The 21,254-nt window shown below is 29.4% G+C and overlaps 1 protein-coding gene across 3 annotated transcripts in view; it reads left to right on the top strand.

Moving 5' to 3' along the window:
* LOC126769039 (uncharacterized) overlaps nt 1–21,254 on the top strand; it is a 166,283-nt gene that overhangs the window by 78,760 nt on the left and 66,269 nt on the right. For all 3 annotated transcript variants that reach the window (XM_050487580.1, XM_050487581.1, XM_050487582.1), the window contains one exon: nt 16,744–16,797. In XM_050487580.1, coding sequence (XP_050343537.1) covers nt 16,744–16,797 — 54 coding nt within the window. The remainder of the gene's footprint in view (nt 1–16,743; nt 16,798–21,254) is intronic.

Genomic DNA, 21,254 nt, shown 5'->3' with positions numbered 1-21,254 from the left:
CATGCAATTATGAGTCATGCAGAATGCTAAGCTAAAGAGAAACATACATACAGACAACACATGCATACACACGCACGTGTAGTACCGTACGTACAACTTTGTATGTCCAATACGCAAAATCCAAACCAAAGGTCCTAAAATCCATTGATAGATTCATCAGACAGTCATTTTCAAAGTTATATTTGTTTATTGTTAATTTTAATGTATGTATTATGTTATATATTTTTATTAACAAATGAAATATAAAAAACAACATTGTAGGTATAATATGAATAAAATATAATATATTTATAAGAATTTAAGTCAAGTACATGAGCGTAGCTATTTCATTTTTTTTTTTGACATTTCCCCTCTGTCTGGAGGGAACAGCCCTTCAATTATTCAAACCCCGCTGTGACGCCAGTGAAAAATTATTTTATGCTTTCTTAAGAATGTGCTATTGACATTGAATAAAGTTGAATAACAAATGATTATTCATTTTTAATGCATAAAAATATTAATAAATTCCTAGTTAATATTTCTGGCTGTCATACGTTATGATTCAAATGAATAGAAAACCCAATCATAACCAAACCCAAAAAAGTAAATATATAAAATACACTTCACAAGGTTGGGCAACCCAACGAGTCCATCATATTAAGGAAGAAATGAAAATAATTTACTCATTCTTCAAGACAGCATAATCTATCCAAAACAATTTAATAAAAACGTCTGATGACTTGTAATTATATAATCATGCTGTGTGGAAATTTAAATTATACACCTAAGAGTCGATTCATTATCCCTAGTAATTTATCATAAAATTGAAATGTTGACAAACTATGCAAATACAAAAACTGTTAAAATAATAATATAATATTAATAATATCCTGGGACATTTGTCACGCACGGCAATCCGATCCCAAATTAAGCAGAGCTTGTTCTATGGAAACCAGACAACTGATATACTACATATACTACTTTTCTTTTTGTAAATACATACTTATATAAATAAGTTAACCCAGACTCAGAACAAACAGACATGTTCATGCACACAAATGTCTGTCCTGGGTGGGAATCGAACCCACAACCTTCGACGTGAAAGGCAAGTATCTAAGTATCTACCAACCACGCCAACCGGCTCGTCATATCTAACTTATATACAAATGTCTAATTTATCTACAAATAGAAGTTAACTGGCAAGTGAATATAATTAACATTACAAATGTAATCGAGTGATCGAAAGTGCTGGACGAACATTATCAATTGATCATAATTAAAAAATTTAGGAAAACATTAATTTGCAGAAGTTTCAAACTTTTTTTTCTACTTAAATTTCAAATATGTTTATACATACACATAATGAAAGCTGTTGACAAACAAAAGAGCAAAAGTATAGAACTGTTTTGACGTAAATAAATGCATACGTATTTGATTAAACAAAATCCCTTCGTTGATTTCAAATACCCAACACTTGAAGAAATTACTTACTAAATAATTCTCCGACTATTGTTTTCTTATCAATCGCCGGTATCTTTGTTCCCTTATCAACAACGCACAGACAATCCAAACCACTTATACAAGGCCATTGCCATTTAATTGCTCGCTGTATAATGAAAAAGCATGAGCATATTATTAATATCAATTATAATGTTAAGAATAAATATCTGCCACTGGCAAAACTAGTTATTGCTTCGCTTCAATAAAAGGATGACATTCTAAAAAAAAACGGTAACTTGAACTAAGTTGCTTGAAACATACATATTACAAAAAAATGGGTATGTTTTTTTATCTGTACATGTTTTAAATAATATGTAATGTTTACATGGCATCATGACTGTATATGTAGGTTGAACGTAAAACTAGCTTTAAGCCAACTGCTAGAAATTTTAAAAGCATCTATGACTTCTTAAGGTTTATGATTAAGGATTAGGAGGAAGAATTATAAATAATCATATTTATTATGTAATAAGCTACCTACGATAACCTGTTAATTTACCTTCCAAAGAGAATATAGTCATATCAATTAAAGCAACAGTACGTAACAGTAGGTCATATATATATATATACGAGTCACGATTCAAAGAAATTACAGGAGAGACAAAATAGCCAATACTATTCGTTTAATAATATAATTAAAAGGTGACTTGCAATAAAGCAAATAATATTATTTAATAAAATGTAATGGAACGAACATGTCCTTACATCAAAATGACATTGCTAAATGCTAACTTATACAATGGTTTTGGTTTTCTTTAAAACTTATATATAAAATTAAATTTTATAGATTTTTAAGTATTTACCGGTTGTGTTTTTGACTTTTAATACAGATATTTATAAGCTATAAATATTTTGCGATAATAATAATTCAGATGAAAGGGTCGGATAAATATATTAAATTGTATTTGTTTACAAAATTTTTACTAACTCTATAACAACACATATTTATTAATAGTGTCTTAATTTATCATTTGGACACCCATTAAGGTTAGTTTTATGTCTTAAAGTGAATATATTACATATATTTAAAATAAACGTTTATCAGGGTCAAGAATGAAACCAGTTGTTAATATAAGCGCACGTATTTTTATAACATCAGACCATTCATGCAATGCAATGGATGAAAAATTAATTGGATAATTATTAAAGTATCGTTTTAAAACTATCTTTAAACATATTTTAGTATATATATTTATAATTATAATAATGAGGGCTTCATTATTATAACACTCATCATTTGTTTGCTCTTATTTTATATCAAATAAGACCGCGTAGTGAGAAAGCTGGTTGAAACATTTTGCAGACTGTAATGGACGGTAGCCTCTACGACGTCAACCCAAATCAGAAACGCATTGTTTCACAATTCATTCACCCAAAAATCGTTGAGGTGATATATAATTGATGCGATACACTCAAATAATTGTTTCGACGGCACACTTAGGTGACGATTAGTGAACTCTATATTTGCAAAATGTATGAAAATTTCCATTTATTAGTATGACAATGATGTTGCTTCGGTTGAATAGAACTAAAATAATAATGCTATCTCTTTCTAATGTGTAGAGTTAAAAAGGATATCAATATAGTCATACCTGACAAATTTAGTTAACAGATTCGACCACATGACTTTAGGTATGTCGCTAACTAGTTAAATTGGACAATAAATAAAAAAAACTGACAGTGCCATATAAAAAAATACGTTTCTTATTGTAATCAGTTTTTTTTAATCTACGTATATTAAAAATTAACATAAAGATATTAATTTAATAGCTCAGCTTAAGCATATTCAACGTTTTAAAAATATAAAATTCAGCTTGATGATTGTCATTTATCATTATCATTTTAGATATAATAGTTTTATTTCCTAGTATAAAATAAAGAATGAATTCAAGTCATTTATATATATAAAGTAAATTAAACATTATTATATTGACATAAAGCTAATTAAAAATATATGTCAAACTACCACCTGTTCGAAAAAGATAATAACCCTGACCTGAGAAAACCAATCTAAGAAACTATGCAGGTATTCTTTTGATAATTGCTTATATTTTTAATATAACAAAAAATACCAGTAGTATATAATAAATAGTAGAAGTGATCGATTCCTTTTTAAGGCAGCATCTATGAACTCATAAATAATTATGCTATAACCTTACGTATCATTACATTTTTTTAGTGTAGCAACAGATGCCGTTAGAACGCATACTGGGAACCTCATGTAGTAGAATAACAGGAGTAAAAAGTACATATTTTGTACAATACTACTTTTGATTTTGTAACTAGCATTATAGTAAGAGCTTTTTAGATAAATTTTATGATAATTTAAATCTTATTAGGAAATAGCAAACAATGTGTAGCCACGACTCTTATTTATATTTATAATATTATTATTATCAATAGAAAATCTTCAGTCAACATTGAATCAAGATTTATATATTATTTTAATGACGGTATTGTCAAATACTACATAATTTGTATTTTCTGTCGTAAGCGCACGACTTAACATTTGAGTGGGTGCCCTCGCGATCTATCGTCCCATTATACAGTATTAGTTTAAAGGGAAAAAAAGTATTCACAAAAAGAGCAAAAAAATTTTACACACATATAAGGTAAAAAGTCCTGACCGATTATATTATTAATCAACCTTCGCTTAGCAACATTATACTGCACAAAGAATAAATTGTGCTTTTATAGACGCAATTTTTACGATTTTAAGTACTTAATAGAGACTTATTACATGTATCCTTTAACTCATGCAAAGTTTTAATATTTTTACCTTTGTTTGTGAACGGCCGATACGTCCAAAGTATACTTCTTCCATTTACTCATATGTAAATTAAAATGTAAAACATACTTTACAATTTAAATGATCGTCCTATTTAATAACCTGCACGTGCAGGCTCTCTCTATCTCTCTAATTTCATTTTACCGGCTTTGTAATTTTTGTTGTATGTTTTGTTATGTGGATAATATTAGTTGTCGTTTATGTTTATTTAAAGAGGCTGGTTAGGATGTAGAATAAACCTTCCGCAATTAAATTGAACAAAAAGAACCTAAACTAAACTCAAAAAGAATTATCGAAGTCAAATTTGTAGTTTCTAAGATCAAAGCGTTCAAACATCCTTATGTTTTAAAAGTTATAATTTATACATTTTTTTTTTTTTTATAGAATAGGAAGGTGGACGAGCATATGGGCCACCTGATGGTAAGTGGTCACCAAACGCCCTTAGACATTGGCATTGTAAGAAATGTCAAACATCGCTTATAGCCAATGCGCCACCAACCTTGGAAACTAAGATTTTATGTCCCTTGTGCCTGTAATTACACTGGCTCACTCACCCTTCAAACCGGAACACAACAATAGCAAGTATTGCTGTTTTGCGGTAGAATATCTGATGAGTGGGTGGTACCTACCCAGACGAGCTTGCACAAAGCCCTACCACCAGTAAACATATATGTACATGTGTATTATATTAATATAGATTGGTCTTAGTCTAAGTGCTCATGCTTATATTGTGTAAATTTTCCAGCGCTGACACATGTTAGTCCAGTGGGGACCGTTAAGTGTGGTAGTGATTTTTTTTTTAGAATCGGAAGGCGGACGTACATATCGGCCACCTGATGGTAAGTGGTCACCAACGCCCATAGACATTGGCATTGTAAGAAATGTCAACCATCGCTTACATCACCACACCACATGCGCCACCAACCTTGGGAACTAAGATGTTATATCCCTTGTGCCTGTAATTACACTGGCTCACTCACCCTTCAAACCGGAACACAACAATACCAAGTACTGTTGTTTTGCGATAGAATATCTGATGAGTGGGTACCTACCCAGATGAGCTTGCACAAAGCTCTACCACCAGTAATGTGTGATGTTATTTGTTATTAACATCACACATCAAACATCATTTACTTTTTCTCGATAATTAGCATAGTTTATCAACTACTACGAAGATTTTTCTTGCACATTACATGCACAGCTTGAGCGGTCATATGCCAATATTGTCTATTTTAATGCCAAGTTTTCAAGTTAAAAGAAGGTTTTCGACTTTACTTATAAGCGTTGTTTAGCGCGTGATTAGTTAAACAATACTGTGTCTTCTTCTTTCGAATGTCAATTAAATAATGGTAGAAAGAGCATAATCAATGTTTAACTAAACAGTCGCTAAACAACGTTTATATGTAAAGTCCGATGAAGACTAACACTATGTAGCTTTTCTAATTAAGTCTTGTTGACTGTGATAACTTATTTACCATAAATAAAAAATATAAGCTAAAAATCTATATACTACAATATTTTAATTTGTAACTAGGGTAATTTATGAAATCCTTATATTTTATAATTGCTTAATATATACCTATTCTATTTGTTTATTTTTATTTTTTTTTCTTGTTTTATAATGAAGTCTATATTAAAATATATTTAATATATTTACTAAAACAACGAACTCACTCGTACTGACCAGGAGTTAAACATTGGGGATAAACATTGATAGTTTTTTATTTGTTTTTACAGATAATTCGATATTCATATTTGAAGTACTCGAAACCAACATAAAATCGAATTACCCAAATTCCGAACTAAGTATGGTACCAAAACTATATTATTTGAAGGAGCACAGCTTTACAACTCATTACCAAAAGACGTTATAAAATCAAATTCAATTAATTTATTCAAAAAAAAGATTAAAAAGTTATTTACTGGCACAAAATGTAGACTTATAAGTTATGTTATAGTACTTCGTATTTAATGGTATTTCTTTTCTTTGGCTTTTTTAGGAAATAAAACCTTAATCCTATCCTAATCTCAAACCTTAAACCTTAAGTATGCCTAGTTTATTGCAAAAATATTGTAATTTTTACGATAGTTACAGAACTGGTTACATATACGAGTATATCTGTCTCTTGTTAATAAGATGTTGCATGATATTTGCGTTTGCATGCAAAATGCAAATACATTTATTTTATATTATTTTTGAATCAAATGATGTAAACTGTAATCATAGTACAAATTACGCAAGCCTTAATTATCAGACATTAAAATTAACAGATATTATTAGGTCATCGTACTATGTGTATGACATCCAGTAATGGATGATTTCGAGACCTCTATTTTCAATCATGGCACGCTTGGACATCACCTAAAATTTACAAAATCGATTATGAAACGTGAATGTAGAAATCTAATTTATAGAGCGAAAACTATAACGAACGTATGTATATGGTTAGTGATCAAGAGTAAAACAAAAACTGCATTTATTTATTTTTAAGCTTTGACATATAAGAAACTTTTAAGGCAATACAATTAAAAAGTGTAAAAATGTTGGTATTCATATTTTTTCAGTCACATTTATCTTTAATAAACAATCAAACCAGTTGTACCACTATATCGTTACCATTGCTACTGGGTATGTCAATCTCTAACTGTAATTGCTTTCTTTTAAGAACATTGGTTAAAATAACTTCAACGGATATTTTTTATACATTGTTATTATAACACATCGGCTAGCTATATATTAATCATTTGCGTAACTGCTCGAAATTACTAGTCTCTTACCCATGAGTATGTCATAAAAGTTTGGACGCTAATATTATGTATATAGTTAAGCCGATATTCTTGCGTGTTGATTATGAATTTGAAATATCTAAATTTATAGCTTATAAAATAACTGTTTCATATAATATATTCCTCGTATTTAAATTTGTCACGATATTGGAGTTAGTAATCTAAATATAGAAAAGAAAAGACAGATTGGCTGACATATCAACGTATAACCCTAATACTGGAGCTAGCATAATGAAATTTCCTTTTAAACAGTAGGATAGGAAGGATTTTTGAAAATGTGACTCACATTTGAAGAAAGAGCTATGGAAATTGATATTTAGCAATTCTGAATTAAGACGCGTGCGAGGCCGTGGCCGTCAGGCGCTAGTTACCGATAACGTACGAATTTAAAAATATTGAAGCTTTGTGTGTCGTTTGTTTGTTTTTTTCGAAATTTAAGAAAAAACGAATAAGCCGAATGATATTGCAGTCGATTTCTATATGAACGCTGATAAAACTATAACAGATATACAATTTTAACTTTGAATAATTTTAAGATCTCTAAATTTCTACCGTGTAAATTCGTGACGTCAAATAATATCTACTTTTTATAGATTAATTACAAGTTAAAAATGCGAAATAGAAATGAATTGCTTGTAATGTTCCTTTTCATTGATATACATAACTAAAAGGAAAACTTAAAGGTTATTGAGACAGGATAATTAATAAAACAAAATGAATAGAAATTGTAATTGTCTTGTCTGTTAATATTTAGGAAATAATTATGTATTCGTAATGAAGTGACAACTATCTATATGAAAATAGTATTCTGATTAAGAACTAGGAAAAAAAACAATATTTTAAAATAAAATTAAAGAATTAGACTCTACTTTCTATCGTTAGTTTAGTATTAAATTTTGAATTTTTTGATTGTCATTTTGTTTTGTTGACATAGGAACATAAAATAAAATAAAATTAAATTAATATAGACTGACTATTTTGGTTCTTTTCTCACAAATACTAAGACTAATAACAACAAAAATAATAATTTTAATTACAAGAAAAAATCTTTTGACATTACTTTTTCTCACCCTTTTATAAATATATTTGAATAGGTTGGAGAATTTAAATTTATAGCAAATGTTAACGTTACCGAACGACACAGTATCGAACGACCTTCAAAGGTCGATGATATAGCCAAGGATACACGCCCGCTTTCCCAAGTATTAATTAAATTTAGAATTTGGTATGAATTAATGACAAGACTAATCTTAAGACTTACTCTACCTGCATTAACAACAATTATTAAGTTGCATTTGAATTAGTTCCGCATTATTGAAGTAATTGACTAAACACAGAATACAGAAGTATATAAAAAATTGTACCTCGGTAAGCTTTTGACACAATATCAAAATTATTAATCAAAATAAATAGGTTGATTTTTTAAACATTATCCGTAAATCCTCAAAAACTTACGTAAATACGATGATTTTAAACATTTTGAGGGATTTTTTTTTTTGATATTTAATAGTAAGCATGACAAATAAAAACATTAGGCGTGTATAATAATGACTGAAAAGGTTTTAGTTTGGCTGAATACGAATACGGTAAGTACTGGTTACAATGTTAAATAAACAATCATGTCGTGTTAGAACCGGGGTCGTCATTAGTAATAGAATGTATTTTTATATTGGTACTCATGCTTTTTGTTAAAAAACTTATAAAATATTGGATATGTGCTATAGTTATAACTTGCATTGTATCGATGAAATAATAATACATTTCTTTTGTATATATCAAATTAAGTATGCTAGTATAAATTAAAAAGGCTAAATGGACTCCAAAAGTTGCTAAATACTGATTTTGTAATACATGTGAAACTGATGTACAATGTATAAAATCGTTTCAAATCATTTTTCTTTTTAATTATAGATACGTAATAATTTCATATATTCTACTTAAAATGTAGCTGCAAAATTATATTAGTTTTTTCAATAACAATACACTAGGCCATAATATTATAAAACTATTGCTATACTTGGAAAGGGTTTCACTTGAATTTATTTAATAAGTTTCCTGAACTAGTTTCTTTTTGAATTTATGCCGTGAGTGATCTTCACTGTCACGACACGATAATATTTTAACTGTAATCTTATTTTTCCTACAAATAACCTTCTCTTTGAAGCATCCTTATAACATTAATTTATTTTTTGTAATTTGTATTATTTTAGTTCTTTAAACTTAAGTAAGAAATCCTTAAAGTTCTTCCAATTTAAGTATTATAATATGAGCTATTTATTTTTATTTGTGAAGATCGCAAGATAAATGTTACGAATGTTCTCTTTACTGCTTGCAAGATGGCAATTGACGGCCCACTTTATGACTACAAGTCAGGCATAATATATGTCTAATCCCGATAACTGATAGGTTAAAAAACATATAATTTATATACTGCCTATTATAATACAAAAGTTAGTACGACCTTTTTGTCTATTCTTACACTGAATTACTGGTCTCTTATTATTGAAATACTACACAAATTCTATTATGCAATAGTATTGGTCAATATAAATAAGTCTTATTTGTATTATCATAACACATTATTGTACCGTAACTTTTAGTTTTTAGCTATGTTTAAAAATTAAATTTTTTATAAATCGATGATTTTTATAGTTATATTATATGATTATAATATAGATTTATATACTACTATATAATTTAACTTTAGTTAAAAATTCTGGCAACTTCATTTGTAGACTTTCTTTTATCATAAATATAACAAAATTCATTTTAGGAAAAGGTGACTTTATTATAATCTGTCATCAATTAATAATATTTATTTATATATTTTTTAGATGTTTTAGTTAGAGAAACATTTCCACAATTCAAAAGCATTTTGCTAATATCTCAAAATATACAAAAAATTATGATATTGTTTCCTCCTCAGACTAGCAAACAAATTATAATCTGAGCTTGCAAATGAAAGACTTTTATCTCTTTTGATTGATTAATATTTTTGAACGTGCATTAAATGTCATTAAGTTATTAAATACCAATTCAATACATGATCAAATACGTACACATGGAATACAATGGTACTGACCTCACAGCGCGTTATTACCGGTGACACTTCTCTATTTGGCAACACAGCCCGTGACATCGGTATGAATACAAATTGTCATAATTGACCTTTGAATTGTTTGTTTTGAAGTACTTCCGATTTATATTTCATCCGAATTCCTTCCTCGTTGTTGTTTAGTATGAAAGGTTTACTTTAAAAAATACAATAAATCTACGTATTTAAACACAGATAAAAATCTGTTTTTATACTTTGAATTTATTTAAAAACTTTTAAATATTTGCGCTAAGAAATACACATAAATTGTTTTTATCAAAGTTAATAGTTTGTAAAATGGTACCGAGGCGAATACATTTTTTTGTTTGATACACGGCATATGCGCAAAAATAATCAATGAATGCTATGAAATAAATAATGTTAATTTTAACGCAAAAATTAAAGCAATTTAGTTTGATACTGATTTATTTATATAGTCATTGTGGGCTATTAAATGAATGTGTATTATTGTTAAGATACCGAAAAGATCGCGGAAATTTAATAATTCGAAATTAATATAAATCAAATAATATAAAGTCATTCGCAAGGTGCTTCTTCGTTAAAATACTATAATGAACCTTGGTTATTTGGAATAAAAAACTGGAAAAATCGAATATAAAACAGTTGTTCAATTCAACAATGCGTGACAAGATAATTGTGTCGAAGCTACACTATTATAACGCATCGTGTATTGTGTTGGCAAACAATGACCACATGGAAATGTTAGCGGAGAGTTTTTATGCCATCAAGTTCAAGGTTAATCGTGATGATGGTAATAATGATCTATTACACAAGTCATTTCAATCTCGAATAAATAAAAACTTCGATTCTATAACTTTCCAGACTAGAAGCGGACAAGAAAATCAAGACTGTATCTATCATTTAATTGCATATTACATAACTGTTTAAATTGTCTTGTCGTTTGGTCTCCGTAGAATCGACATCCCGATCCGGTTGTTACTGAAAAACATGACGTTTCAAAAGTCCTTTTAAGAGCCAACAAGAGAAAAGAATATTTAGATTTATTTATAAGTAATTACGGGAAAAAGCGGTATTATAAGTATTTATAAAAGGTTATATCCGCCTCCATAAGATACCATGGCCTCTGCTATGATTTAACCATTTAATGGGCTCTTTGATCTTGACACAACAGATAAAAAATGTTTTTCTTTCCGGTAACATTACTTGACGTTAGTAATAACTGCACGATTATCGCTCATTGACTCTTTAATGCCACAAATATGATAACTCACATTTAAATTGATAAAAAGCAATTTTATTTTAACTGCAATGTTATAAGTACGTTTGCAAGTTTTGTTGTAATACTTCTTAGAGGAAATTCGACCATTTTCTTTCTTTGCTATTTGTTACGACTTGTTTTTCGAACAAAATAAGTTCTTATAACTCTTTTATAATAGATACTAAAAAAATTATCGACCGCTGTCGTTCGTCGTCGGTTCGTTGTTCACAATAAGTAATAAATTAATATATGTATACTAATACATTTTGTCTTATAAATATTAGATTGTGGTAACAATCCAAATAATATCGTAAATAATCATTGCGGTTATTTTGCGGTTAATGTTTTTATGTAAGGAATAAAATATATATAATAAATATATATAAAATAAATATTTATCATTACATATGACATTTAAATTTGCTGATGTTTTATTATTTAAATATATGCAGTATTTGTTTTACCTTCGTTTTATGGTTTAATGTACAAGTTGATGCTTATACGAAGTCGTTTATATTATTTTTCATGTATATTCTGTTATGATTATCGGGTTTTTTCAATAACATACGTTAAAATTATCACGATAATTACGATGCATTTCAAAGAATACTTTGAAGTTTGATGACTACTGACGTATCCTCAACATCATGTTACTTAAACTAGTTGTATGTATTGGAATCTAAATATTTAAAAAACTTAATGCTATGTACATATTTAATACTAATATAATTATTAATATTAAAAATAAAACAATATATTTTTTCAATAATATATATTTATATAAAGTAAGAAAATATATTTCTGAATGTAATTTCAGAACAATAATAACGGAGCAAAAAACTACATTAATAATTGCTTCCCCTTGAACGTGTGAATCTCTTTATTCATCTTTTTAATTTCATGCAAATAACTGTTTTCCTTTATATGAATGACAAATTACTCACAACAATGGATTTAAATAAAAGCATTTTCCTACTGTAGCGGAAACGATAAAAGACAATTTATATTTACGTGTTTTAATTATTAAAATAATAGAAACTTGATGCTTTAAAATTTGTATTTAATAATTTGTCTGCATCAGTCTAATGAGTAGATATAAATATCGGGATTAATGAGCAGCTAATGGAATACGAGCTTTATACTTGGTTCTTTCCTAGTTACTACTACTAGCTATGTAGTCATAAGAAATCCAATGCGCACCAACACAAGCTAGGGGCCATAAACTCCCCGCAGTAAACTCTTCCAACGTGCAAAATAAATATATAATTACTGCAATCTGGAATGATGAGTAGCTTAAGGCTTAGAGTACGTGGCATGGATGGTATGGATGACAATTCAGGGACTGCTTCAATTAAGGCTAGAAGAGATTATTTTTAAATATAATATATATTGCTTTTATTTAATATATGAATACTTAAGCAATGTATGTCAACTTGAAGTTGTCCAATTATGGTATTGTCGGATCTTTACTGAGATTTCTAGCATCATATCTTACAGAAAGACATTTTTATGTTGTTGCCGGCGGTTATGAATCGGTTGAATGCGATGTAAAATCTGGAGTCCCACAAGGGTCACACCTGGGTCCACTGCTCTTCAATATATTCATAAACGATCTGCCTAATTGTTTTAAATATTCTACACCATTTCTGTATGCTGACGATGTCAAACTTCTTAAAATGATTGAAGAAACAAATGACACTATTCTTTTACAAGATGATCTGACAAGATTATACCATTGGTGTAATGATAACGGCATGAGACTTAATTCAGTAAAATGTTCATGGATATCATTCACCAGGAGTTTAAAAGAATTTCATATGTTATGTAATAACATAGCTGGTGCCCCTATTAAATCTGTGGACAGAATTTCAGACCTGGGAGTAATCTTCGACAAAAAACTAACTTTCATACCTCATATTGATGGTGTAATTAGCCGTGCCTCGAAAATGTTGGGTTTTGTAATAAGAAATGGAAGATTATTTCGAAATCCTAGAACAAAAATTATTTTATTTAATAGCTTAGTCAGGAGTATACTGGAATACGGAAGCGTTGTTTGGAGGCCACATTATGCAACACACTGCCTAAGACTTGAGAGGATACAGAAACGTTTTCTTTATCATCTTACTTTCTCGTTAGGTAAAGGGAAAATGCTTCCTTCTTACAAAAAAAGATTGGAATTTTTCAAAATTCTTTCACTAAGTGATCGGAGGGATTTGTTGGATTTAAAATTTCTTTATAAAACACTTAACAACAACTATGATAACTCGTTTTTGATATCAAAAATTAAATTGAATGTTCCCATTAGATATCCACGTAAACCAATAACACCATTAGTAAGACCTTTCCGCAAAACTGTTATAGTAAGCAATTCACCTGTATCTCGCTTATGTAGGATTTTGAATGAGCACAGTGCTGTTTTAGACCCTTTTGGAGACTCATCAAACAAGTTTCACAAAAAAATATTGTTAAAATTGTCAGCTAACTAATTTATTTTGTTTATATTTGTATTTTATTATTTTGCTATTATTGTTAATTCTTGTCATTTTTAACCTTGATTTACTAACAATTAATTATTTGTAAGTTTGTCATCTCCAACTTTATCTTTGCAAGTGGTATTCACCTTAATAGGTAATGCATTTAGTTTTAAGTTGTATTAAAATTGTATACCTTTGTACGTGTTGATGTATTTACCACTGGTGAATCTTAAATAAATAAATTAAAAAAAAACTTCTAATGCTATTATAGTTTGTTATTATTGAATATCTATAAATACAAAGGTCATGAGGTCAGTAATCTATAAGGAATGATCAGCATATCTTAGTCCATACAACTTTATCACGAATTAAATAAATAATTCACGTTATTTGAAGAAATCAAGTGAAATAAGGTTTATTTAATTAAACAAGTCTAGAAACTTTTTACAAGAGTTTGTATGAAATCAACTATAAAGATAAATCACCCTTTTTTCTTAAGTTGTTAACCTGATTAACACAAATTTAGCACATCAAAATTCAGTGTTGCTCGCCTGAGTTTGAACCCGCGATCATCGTTTAAGACTCAGGCTTTCTAACTACTGGGCCATCTCGGCTCCTTATTGTTTATCAAAACGATAATAAAAAAACAGGTACCTTTTATAAAATTCATTAGATTTTGTGATTTTAGTTACGCAAAATTTAAAATATACCCAAACAAGTTTCATATGTATAAAAAAAATAATTAATGTTTTATGAAATTGAAGTGAAATATTTAGTCCGGTTTTATCAACCAGTAGAATTTAAATTGATGTAGAGATAGTTTGAGGGCCGAAAAGTCACATATTAGTATTATTTCAATATACTAATGTTTGCATAATGATCGAAATTTAAATATATATTTTTTTTAAATGTAAGGAAAACAATATGTTTATGTAATTTTTGCATATTTTGAACATCTTTTACACTGATTTTTTATAATTTATTGATTGATAATTTATTAACGTCAATAAAAAACGATTATTTGTAAATTAAAAAACACAAGCACTATTAAATTTACAGCCAGTGTCACTCGAGGTGATGTTATGATTCTAATAATACCTTCGATATACATATAAATCTGTTCACCCATTTAAAAGTCATGGTGTAACAAAGAAACTCATAAATTTATATAAATACATAAACCTTTTTGTTTTGTCTTTGCTTTAATGTTAAATATATTTTATTAATTATGCTTCTGGATTAATTTAGAGTAGTTATATTTGATAAGTTCGAACAGTCAGACTCCAGCTTAATTGCACTCTGAGTCCATTACGAAAGGCTAAGGCATACTAAAACCAGTCGAGTGATACGAAATCCATTGCCGATCAATCTAGATTCAGACTAATAGTAATTAAACATAGAAGTACTAAGCTATTATTTATTGTAAGTAGCTTAAATAATTTTAAATTTTAATTTAAAATTTACATAATTTTAAATTACAAATTAAAGTTACTCAAATAAGTCGGTTGATTAAATTATTTGCGGGCAACCTAAAAGGCTGCACATAGAGCATTCCCTCACTCGCGCAGTCCGAGGGGACGTCAATCTTGTCAGATTTACATGAAGGCGAGAGATCAAGCACAAGATCAACTTGCTTTTCGAGGCAAGGGAATTGACGACTTTCTATCTCCAGGCTGCCTTTTTTTTTTAAACGCTGGAAAAACGCATTACGCGTTTCCCCCACAGGAACAGTGGGGGGGGGGTATGTGGGACTCGCCGGTGTCCAAGGCGCCGAGTGCGCCCCGAACATCGGAATACCCACTAAAAAACCAACGGATCCTTTCCGTCTTAACGAGGAGCGCCACGGGATCGCTTTCGCATGATACCGTCTCCAGGCTGCCTGCCTATTTGTAAATTCTTGCAAAAAAATAAATACTTTTTATGGCCCAACCAGGGAACCAGACGAAGCTATGTGCAATAAACACCCAAATATTGTTCTAAAGAAATATAATATCAAATTATAGGATAATTAAAGGCTGAAAGCTTCGTGTTTAAATCGTATTCAATTAAACAGTGGACTTTTAACGGCGTTTTGAATAATTACAAAGGTCTTGTAAACAGAATAAAGCACACATCAAATTATCCGAACAGGCCTGTCACTAGCGGTCACGCTTAGTTTACTCCGGCCTTCGCTGTCCGCAGACCGCGGTTATGAGTGATTTGATTATATAACGGATAAACAGATACGCGTAATTGAATCTAGAAATTGTATAATTTACTCATAATCGTCTAAGATATGAGACGTATTCTTTACTTGCATGGTATTCATTTTAGAAATATTTAATATACTTGTACTTATTTAGTATTGTTTCACTTTGGGTAGTAAGTTTCAAGTGTGGGTCAAATCTTGCAGTTGAAGTTTAATGCCGTTTAATTCAAAAATAAAAACTAGAGTGGGGAGTCAATGTTGTTATCGATGTATCGTATTAGTAATAATAAAAAAATTAATCTTGATAATCATCATTTAACGCCCCATTAAACCTTATGATGGCAGAAGCTCTAAAACCTACCAGAACACCCCTTTAAAACTTAAGAAGAAGGTTTCGTGTTAGATAGGAGCCGTAAAATAAAACCAAAAACAGTGTTCCAAAAACACTGCGTCAGTCCCACGTTAACAGAACGATGAATATTATTGAGTATTATTCTTATTTGTTAGTTCAATTGACATACAAATCTGCTTCTTTAAAAAGAAAATGAAGATGAAAACTTATAGAAAAGCTTAAGCCAAGAAGGCTTTAACTAGAAGATATTATTTAATTTATCATTCTTAAATTAAATAATATAAAATAAACTAGCTAAAAAAAAATGTTATTTTACAATGCTATTTTCTTCTTTGTTGCAGCAATGTCGGCCGACAGGTCGACGACAGATATTCATGGCTTACTCAACGATACTGGTATGTACCATGAAAATTTTTCGTTTATTTACATAATTTTTATTCTAAGTACGTTATATTATTTTTTTTTAATTTTTGAAACCGTTTCGTACTCATAAATATATATTAAATACAGCACAGTGACATCTGTGTTCTAACAATAATTTTACCTCGTCATTAACCCAGTACCAAGAAATCAAAGTAGATGTCGTTGTAACTTAGTATTGTAGGAACAACTAACGACATCTATCTTAAAAAAATTAAAATACTTTGTAACGATGAATTTCCGACTACGAAGTACTGCATCAATACACTAGATGTCGCTATAGACAGAACTTTTACAATATCCAACTATTAACAGTAGTATTTATTATACTTTGACAGATGGCATTGATGCCATGCGTCATGCTCTTAAATATATTTTTAAGGATTTAATAAGACATAAATATACTTTATTGGCAGACTACAGATTTATATGATTTAAATAAAGCTATAACAAACGAACACAATAAATATCTTTTTATTTATAAATATAAATATGACACTCGAAACTCATAATATATCGAATATACATATTATGCCTTTGTACATGCTAAAACTCCTAAATTTAAGGTAGTTTGTGAAAATTACCGGGGAATATTTCTATTGTGATGATATTCGATTTTGAAAATTATTTAATGCGCTTACTGCAAAATAATAAAAATATTGCATTGATGCAATTGTTTTTGTTTGCAGTTTATAGGATATAGGCCTCATATATGAAATTAGTATACCTAGATAGGTACTTTTGGCTGTTTTCTTTTGCAGTCAAAAGTACCTTACCAACTATTTAGGCATAATAGGTCATATAGCAAGTAACCGTTTGCTTACTTTGAAATATTCAAAGTTTAGCCATGAGTAGCTTACATAAATTTTATAATCAACTTCCTACTAAACGATGGAATAAGTATTTGTAAACGTTATATGTATGATTAATTTAATTATAATGTTATAATTGACGAGTAAATCTCATGTGATAAATGGAATGATAGTCGAATGGAAAATTAATTAATGCCAACAAATTACGACTTCTGTTTCGTGACGTACTATGACGCCATCACAGTTGACATTCATCTAATTTTATGAGCGCAGCTTCTTATTTATTTTTTCTCGGAAACATAACGAAAATATTTATAAATTGACGTAGTTCCTTAAGCAATTATATGTGTGTTTCATTTTTTTCATTGATCACTATAGGAAAAATGATACATTACTCTTGAAGGGTTTCTGGTTTATCGCTGTAGTAAACACTACTCTCTCAGCTAAAGCTATATGTACATATAGTTCACGTATTGTTCGGTGTGTTGTAATACCAGTTTAATGTATGTCTGAAAACCCATAGAAATGTTACAGCACATTACAAATCGGTAGGCTGTTTTTTTCTATAACCCGACTGGTTGAAATGCGATTCAATTATGTAAATAAATGTGGTAGATAATAAATAATCATTAAAAACTTTTATAAGTAACTCAAGGTGTTTCGGCTTTGTGCAAGCAACGTGTATGTATTCATTAGTCCATTCTTCTACTACGCCGTTTCTTCTACCACATGTGTTCCTGGTTAGAGTACCTAGACCTAGGCTACTCCCAATGGTTGGCGGCGCAGTGCCAGTGTAAGCGTATGCGTTTACTTCTTACAGTATAGTATAGTCACTATTGGCCAAGATTTTCGCTAATTATTATTTACTCGTCTTCCATACTAAATAAACAAATATATATAGAAAGAGACAGTTCGATAAGTTTTATTTTTAAAAATCTTAAGTCTAATAAAGCGAATGCTCCTCGGAAATTAACTTCGGGATTGGTCTTTGTAGGGGACTAGACCCCACACCATATAATTTTTTAAATTTTAAAAATAATAAATTCTAAAAACACGTTTTTTGTAATTACATAAAATATAACTTAAATATTAATGTTATAATAATATTATAATATTATAAAAATAAAAATATTAATATTATAAATATAATGGTAGATCGATATTTTCATTTATAATTTCATAAAATGTGCAAAAATATTTCGAACAGTTAATTTGAACCATCAAAATAATATGTATTATCATTAAAATTTTACGTTTACCAGAAATAATGAGTTTAATCGTGCAAAACGTGTACCCAGTCTTACGTAGGTAACTGAATATTGAAACACGTGTAGACAGTGTTTTAGAAACAATACTCAATTTCCCATTATTATTATTGTTATTGTAAAGTCCAATGTTCCGTCTATTAAATAAACTACTTCGTGGCCAATGGGATTAACCTATGACTTTCGATAATCTTATAAACTCCTACTAACAATAAATCGATGACAAGGTTTCATTCAACAACAAGTAAATAAATAGAGCAACATAATATTGGCTTATTTACAACGACTGGATTGGATTATTTGGATTTTTTAAAGTCCAATGACGTACGATTCATTAAACGCAACAGCTACATCAACAAAAATAGTTTCGATTACAATAATTTTCTGCGAAATTTTGCATTTGTCTGGCATTTTATAAATCGACTCTTTGTCGATCTGCCGTAAAAAATATTGGCACAATGAATAAAATTAGGAAGATATAAAATTAAAATGAGAGGGTAAGTAGTAGGTAATAATAATAGAAACTATATAATTTTCGATAATAGCTTCATAAAATATTTAAACTTTTAATTTTACATAAAATATGGAAACAATAGTATCGTTATAAATTTGTTATTTGGTTCGGAGTGTCGTCATTAATTTAGATTACTTACAACGACATAGACATAGACATCGACTATTTATAAATAGCTCTAATTATTTTGCAAAATGAATATTATTTGTTTGTACAAGCCACAGGGGGCATGATAATAGCTCTTCGGCGCTATTTTCAGCGGCAGATTTGCAAGACCCTTGACACTTAAGTAAATATAAATACGATAAGAAATGTAAACCTCCTTCCGAGTGTGTTATCGAAACGGCATTGAGGACGGGAAATTTCGTGATGGATTGCGTTAGATTAATTGTTATAAAATTGTTTAAAACGAGTTATTTTGTATTAAGCTTAAAATATAATGGGATGAGTCTTAGTTAATTGTTTTTCGATTTATATTTAAACAAATAATGACCTTTAAAAGGAGACAACAAATAATTCAAAGTAATATACTTTTTATCTGGTATTGAATTATTTAGTTCGTTTAAAATAGAAAGTTTCTAATTGAATTGTTAAATATTGACAGAAAAAATCTGTGATATCCAATTTAGTAATGTCTATACCGAGTGTTTAGTAAGCAACTCATTCCACCTACGCTTTAAAGAGTTTTGCAGGGTTTCAAAAGATATTTTTTTAATTATAACAATATACCTATATTGTTATATTTAAAACAGCAAGGAAAATATTTATTCAATTATAGTTATCAGAGCACTCCTCTCAAAATACGTACTCAGTTACTTTCATCAATCATCTAGAATATGATTTTGGGCGAAGTTTGTACTAAATACATTTTTGTCTTCAATTTTTAGTATTTTTAAACTTATTTATTCATAAAAAGGATCATCAAATGATGTTTTTTTTTCAATGAAAAGTAGACGGACGAGCATATGGGCCACCTGATGGTAAATGGTCACCAACGCCAATTCAATTCAAGTCAATTGGCATTGTAAGAAATGTTAATCATCGCTTACATCACAAATGCGCCACCAACCTTGGGAACTAAGATGTTATGTCCCTTGTGCCTGTAATTACACTGGCTCACTCACCCTTCAAACCGGAATACCAAGTACTGCTGTTTTGCGGTAGAAGATCTGATGAGTGGGTGGTACCTACCCAGACGAACTTGCACAAAGTTCTACCACCAGTAAATGATAATGTCACCTACGCAAACACATTTGTTTCTATAAATATCATTTATATAAAAATTAGCGTTTTAAACGTATGTTATCTACGTACATATAATGATAATTGATTTGATATTTTATTTTAAAAACATAATACTTTTTTCTATATAATAAATACTTATGAAAATATTCCAGCACACTTTCGTAGAAGTTTCATTAGCCAAATATACCTATTTGACCTTTGACGTCAATATATGTATATCAATGTTAAAATGGTTATACGAATAGCACTATGAATCTATATAAGGAACCAGAACGACTCATTTGAATCGACTGATGTATGTAGTTATCGCAGTTCATGTCAGATGTTTTTGGGGACACGTAAATAAAGCGCAATGTTTTTAATAACAATATGGGGTGATGTTTTGCAGCCATGATATACTTTGTTGATACGACTGTTTACGTCAATTGTGGCATATATTGACGTATTTTACGTTTTAAGAAAACAATTAATGCCCACGATATTGTTTTTGTATCAAATTATTGAAATACTTAATAATTTACTTGTGGGTAGGCCTTTGTGTAAGCCCGTCTGGGTAGGTGGATGGTGGACAGCAATAATTAGTGTTGTTGTGTTCC

This window comes from Nymphalis io, chromosome 6 (genome assembly GCF_905147045.1).
Source record: "Nymphalis io chromosome 6, ilAglIoxx1.1, whole genome shotgun sequence".
Lineage (NCBI taxonomy): Eukaryota > Metazoa > Arthropoda > Insecta > Lepidoptera > Nymphalidae > Nymphalis > Nymphalis io.
The sequence above is the reverse complement of the archived record's forward strand: the minus strand, read 5'-3'. Positions and strand labels throughout refer to the sequence as shown.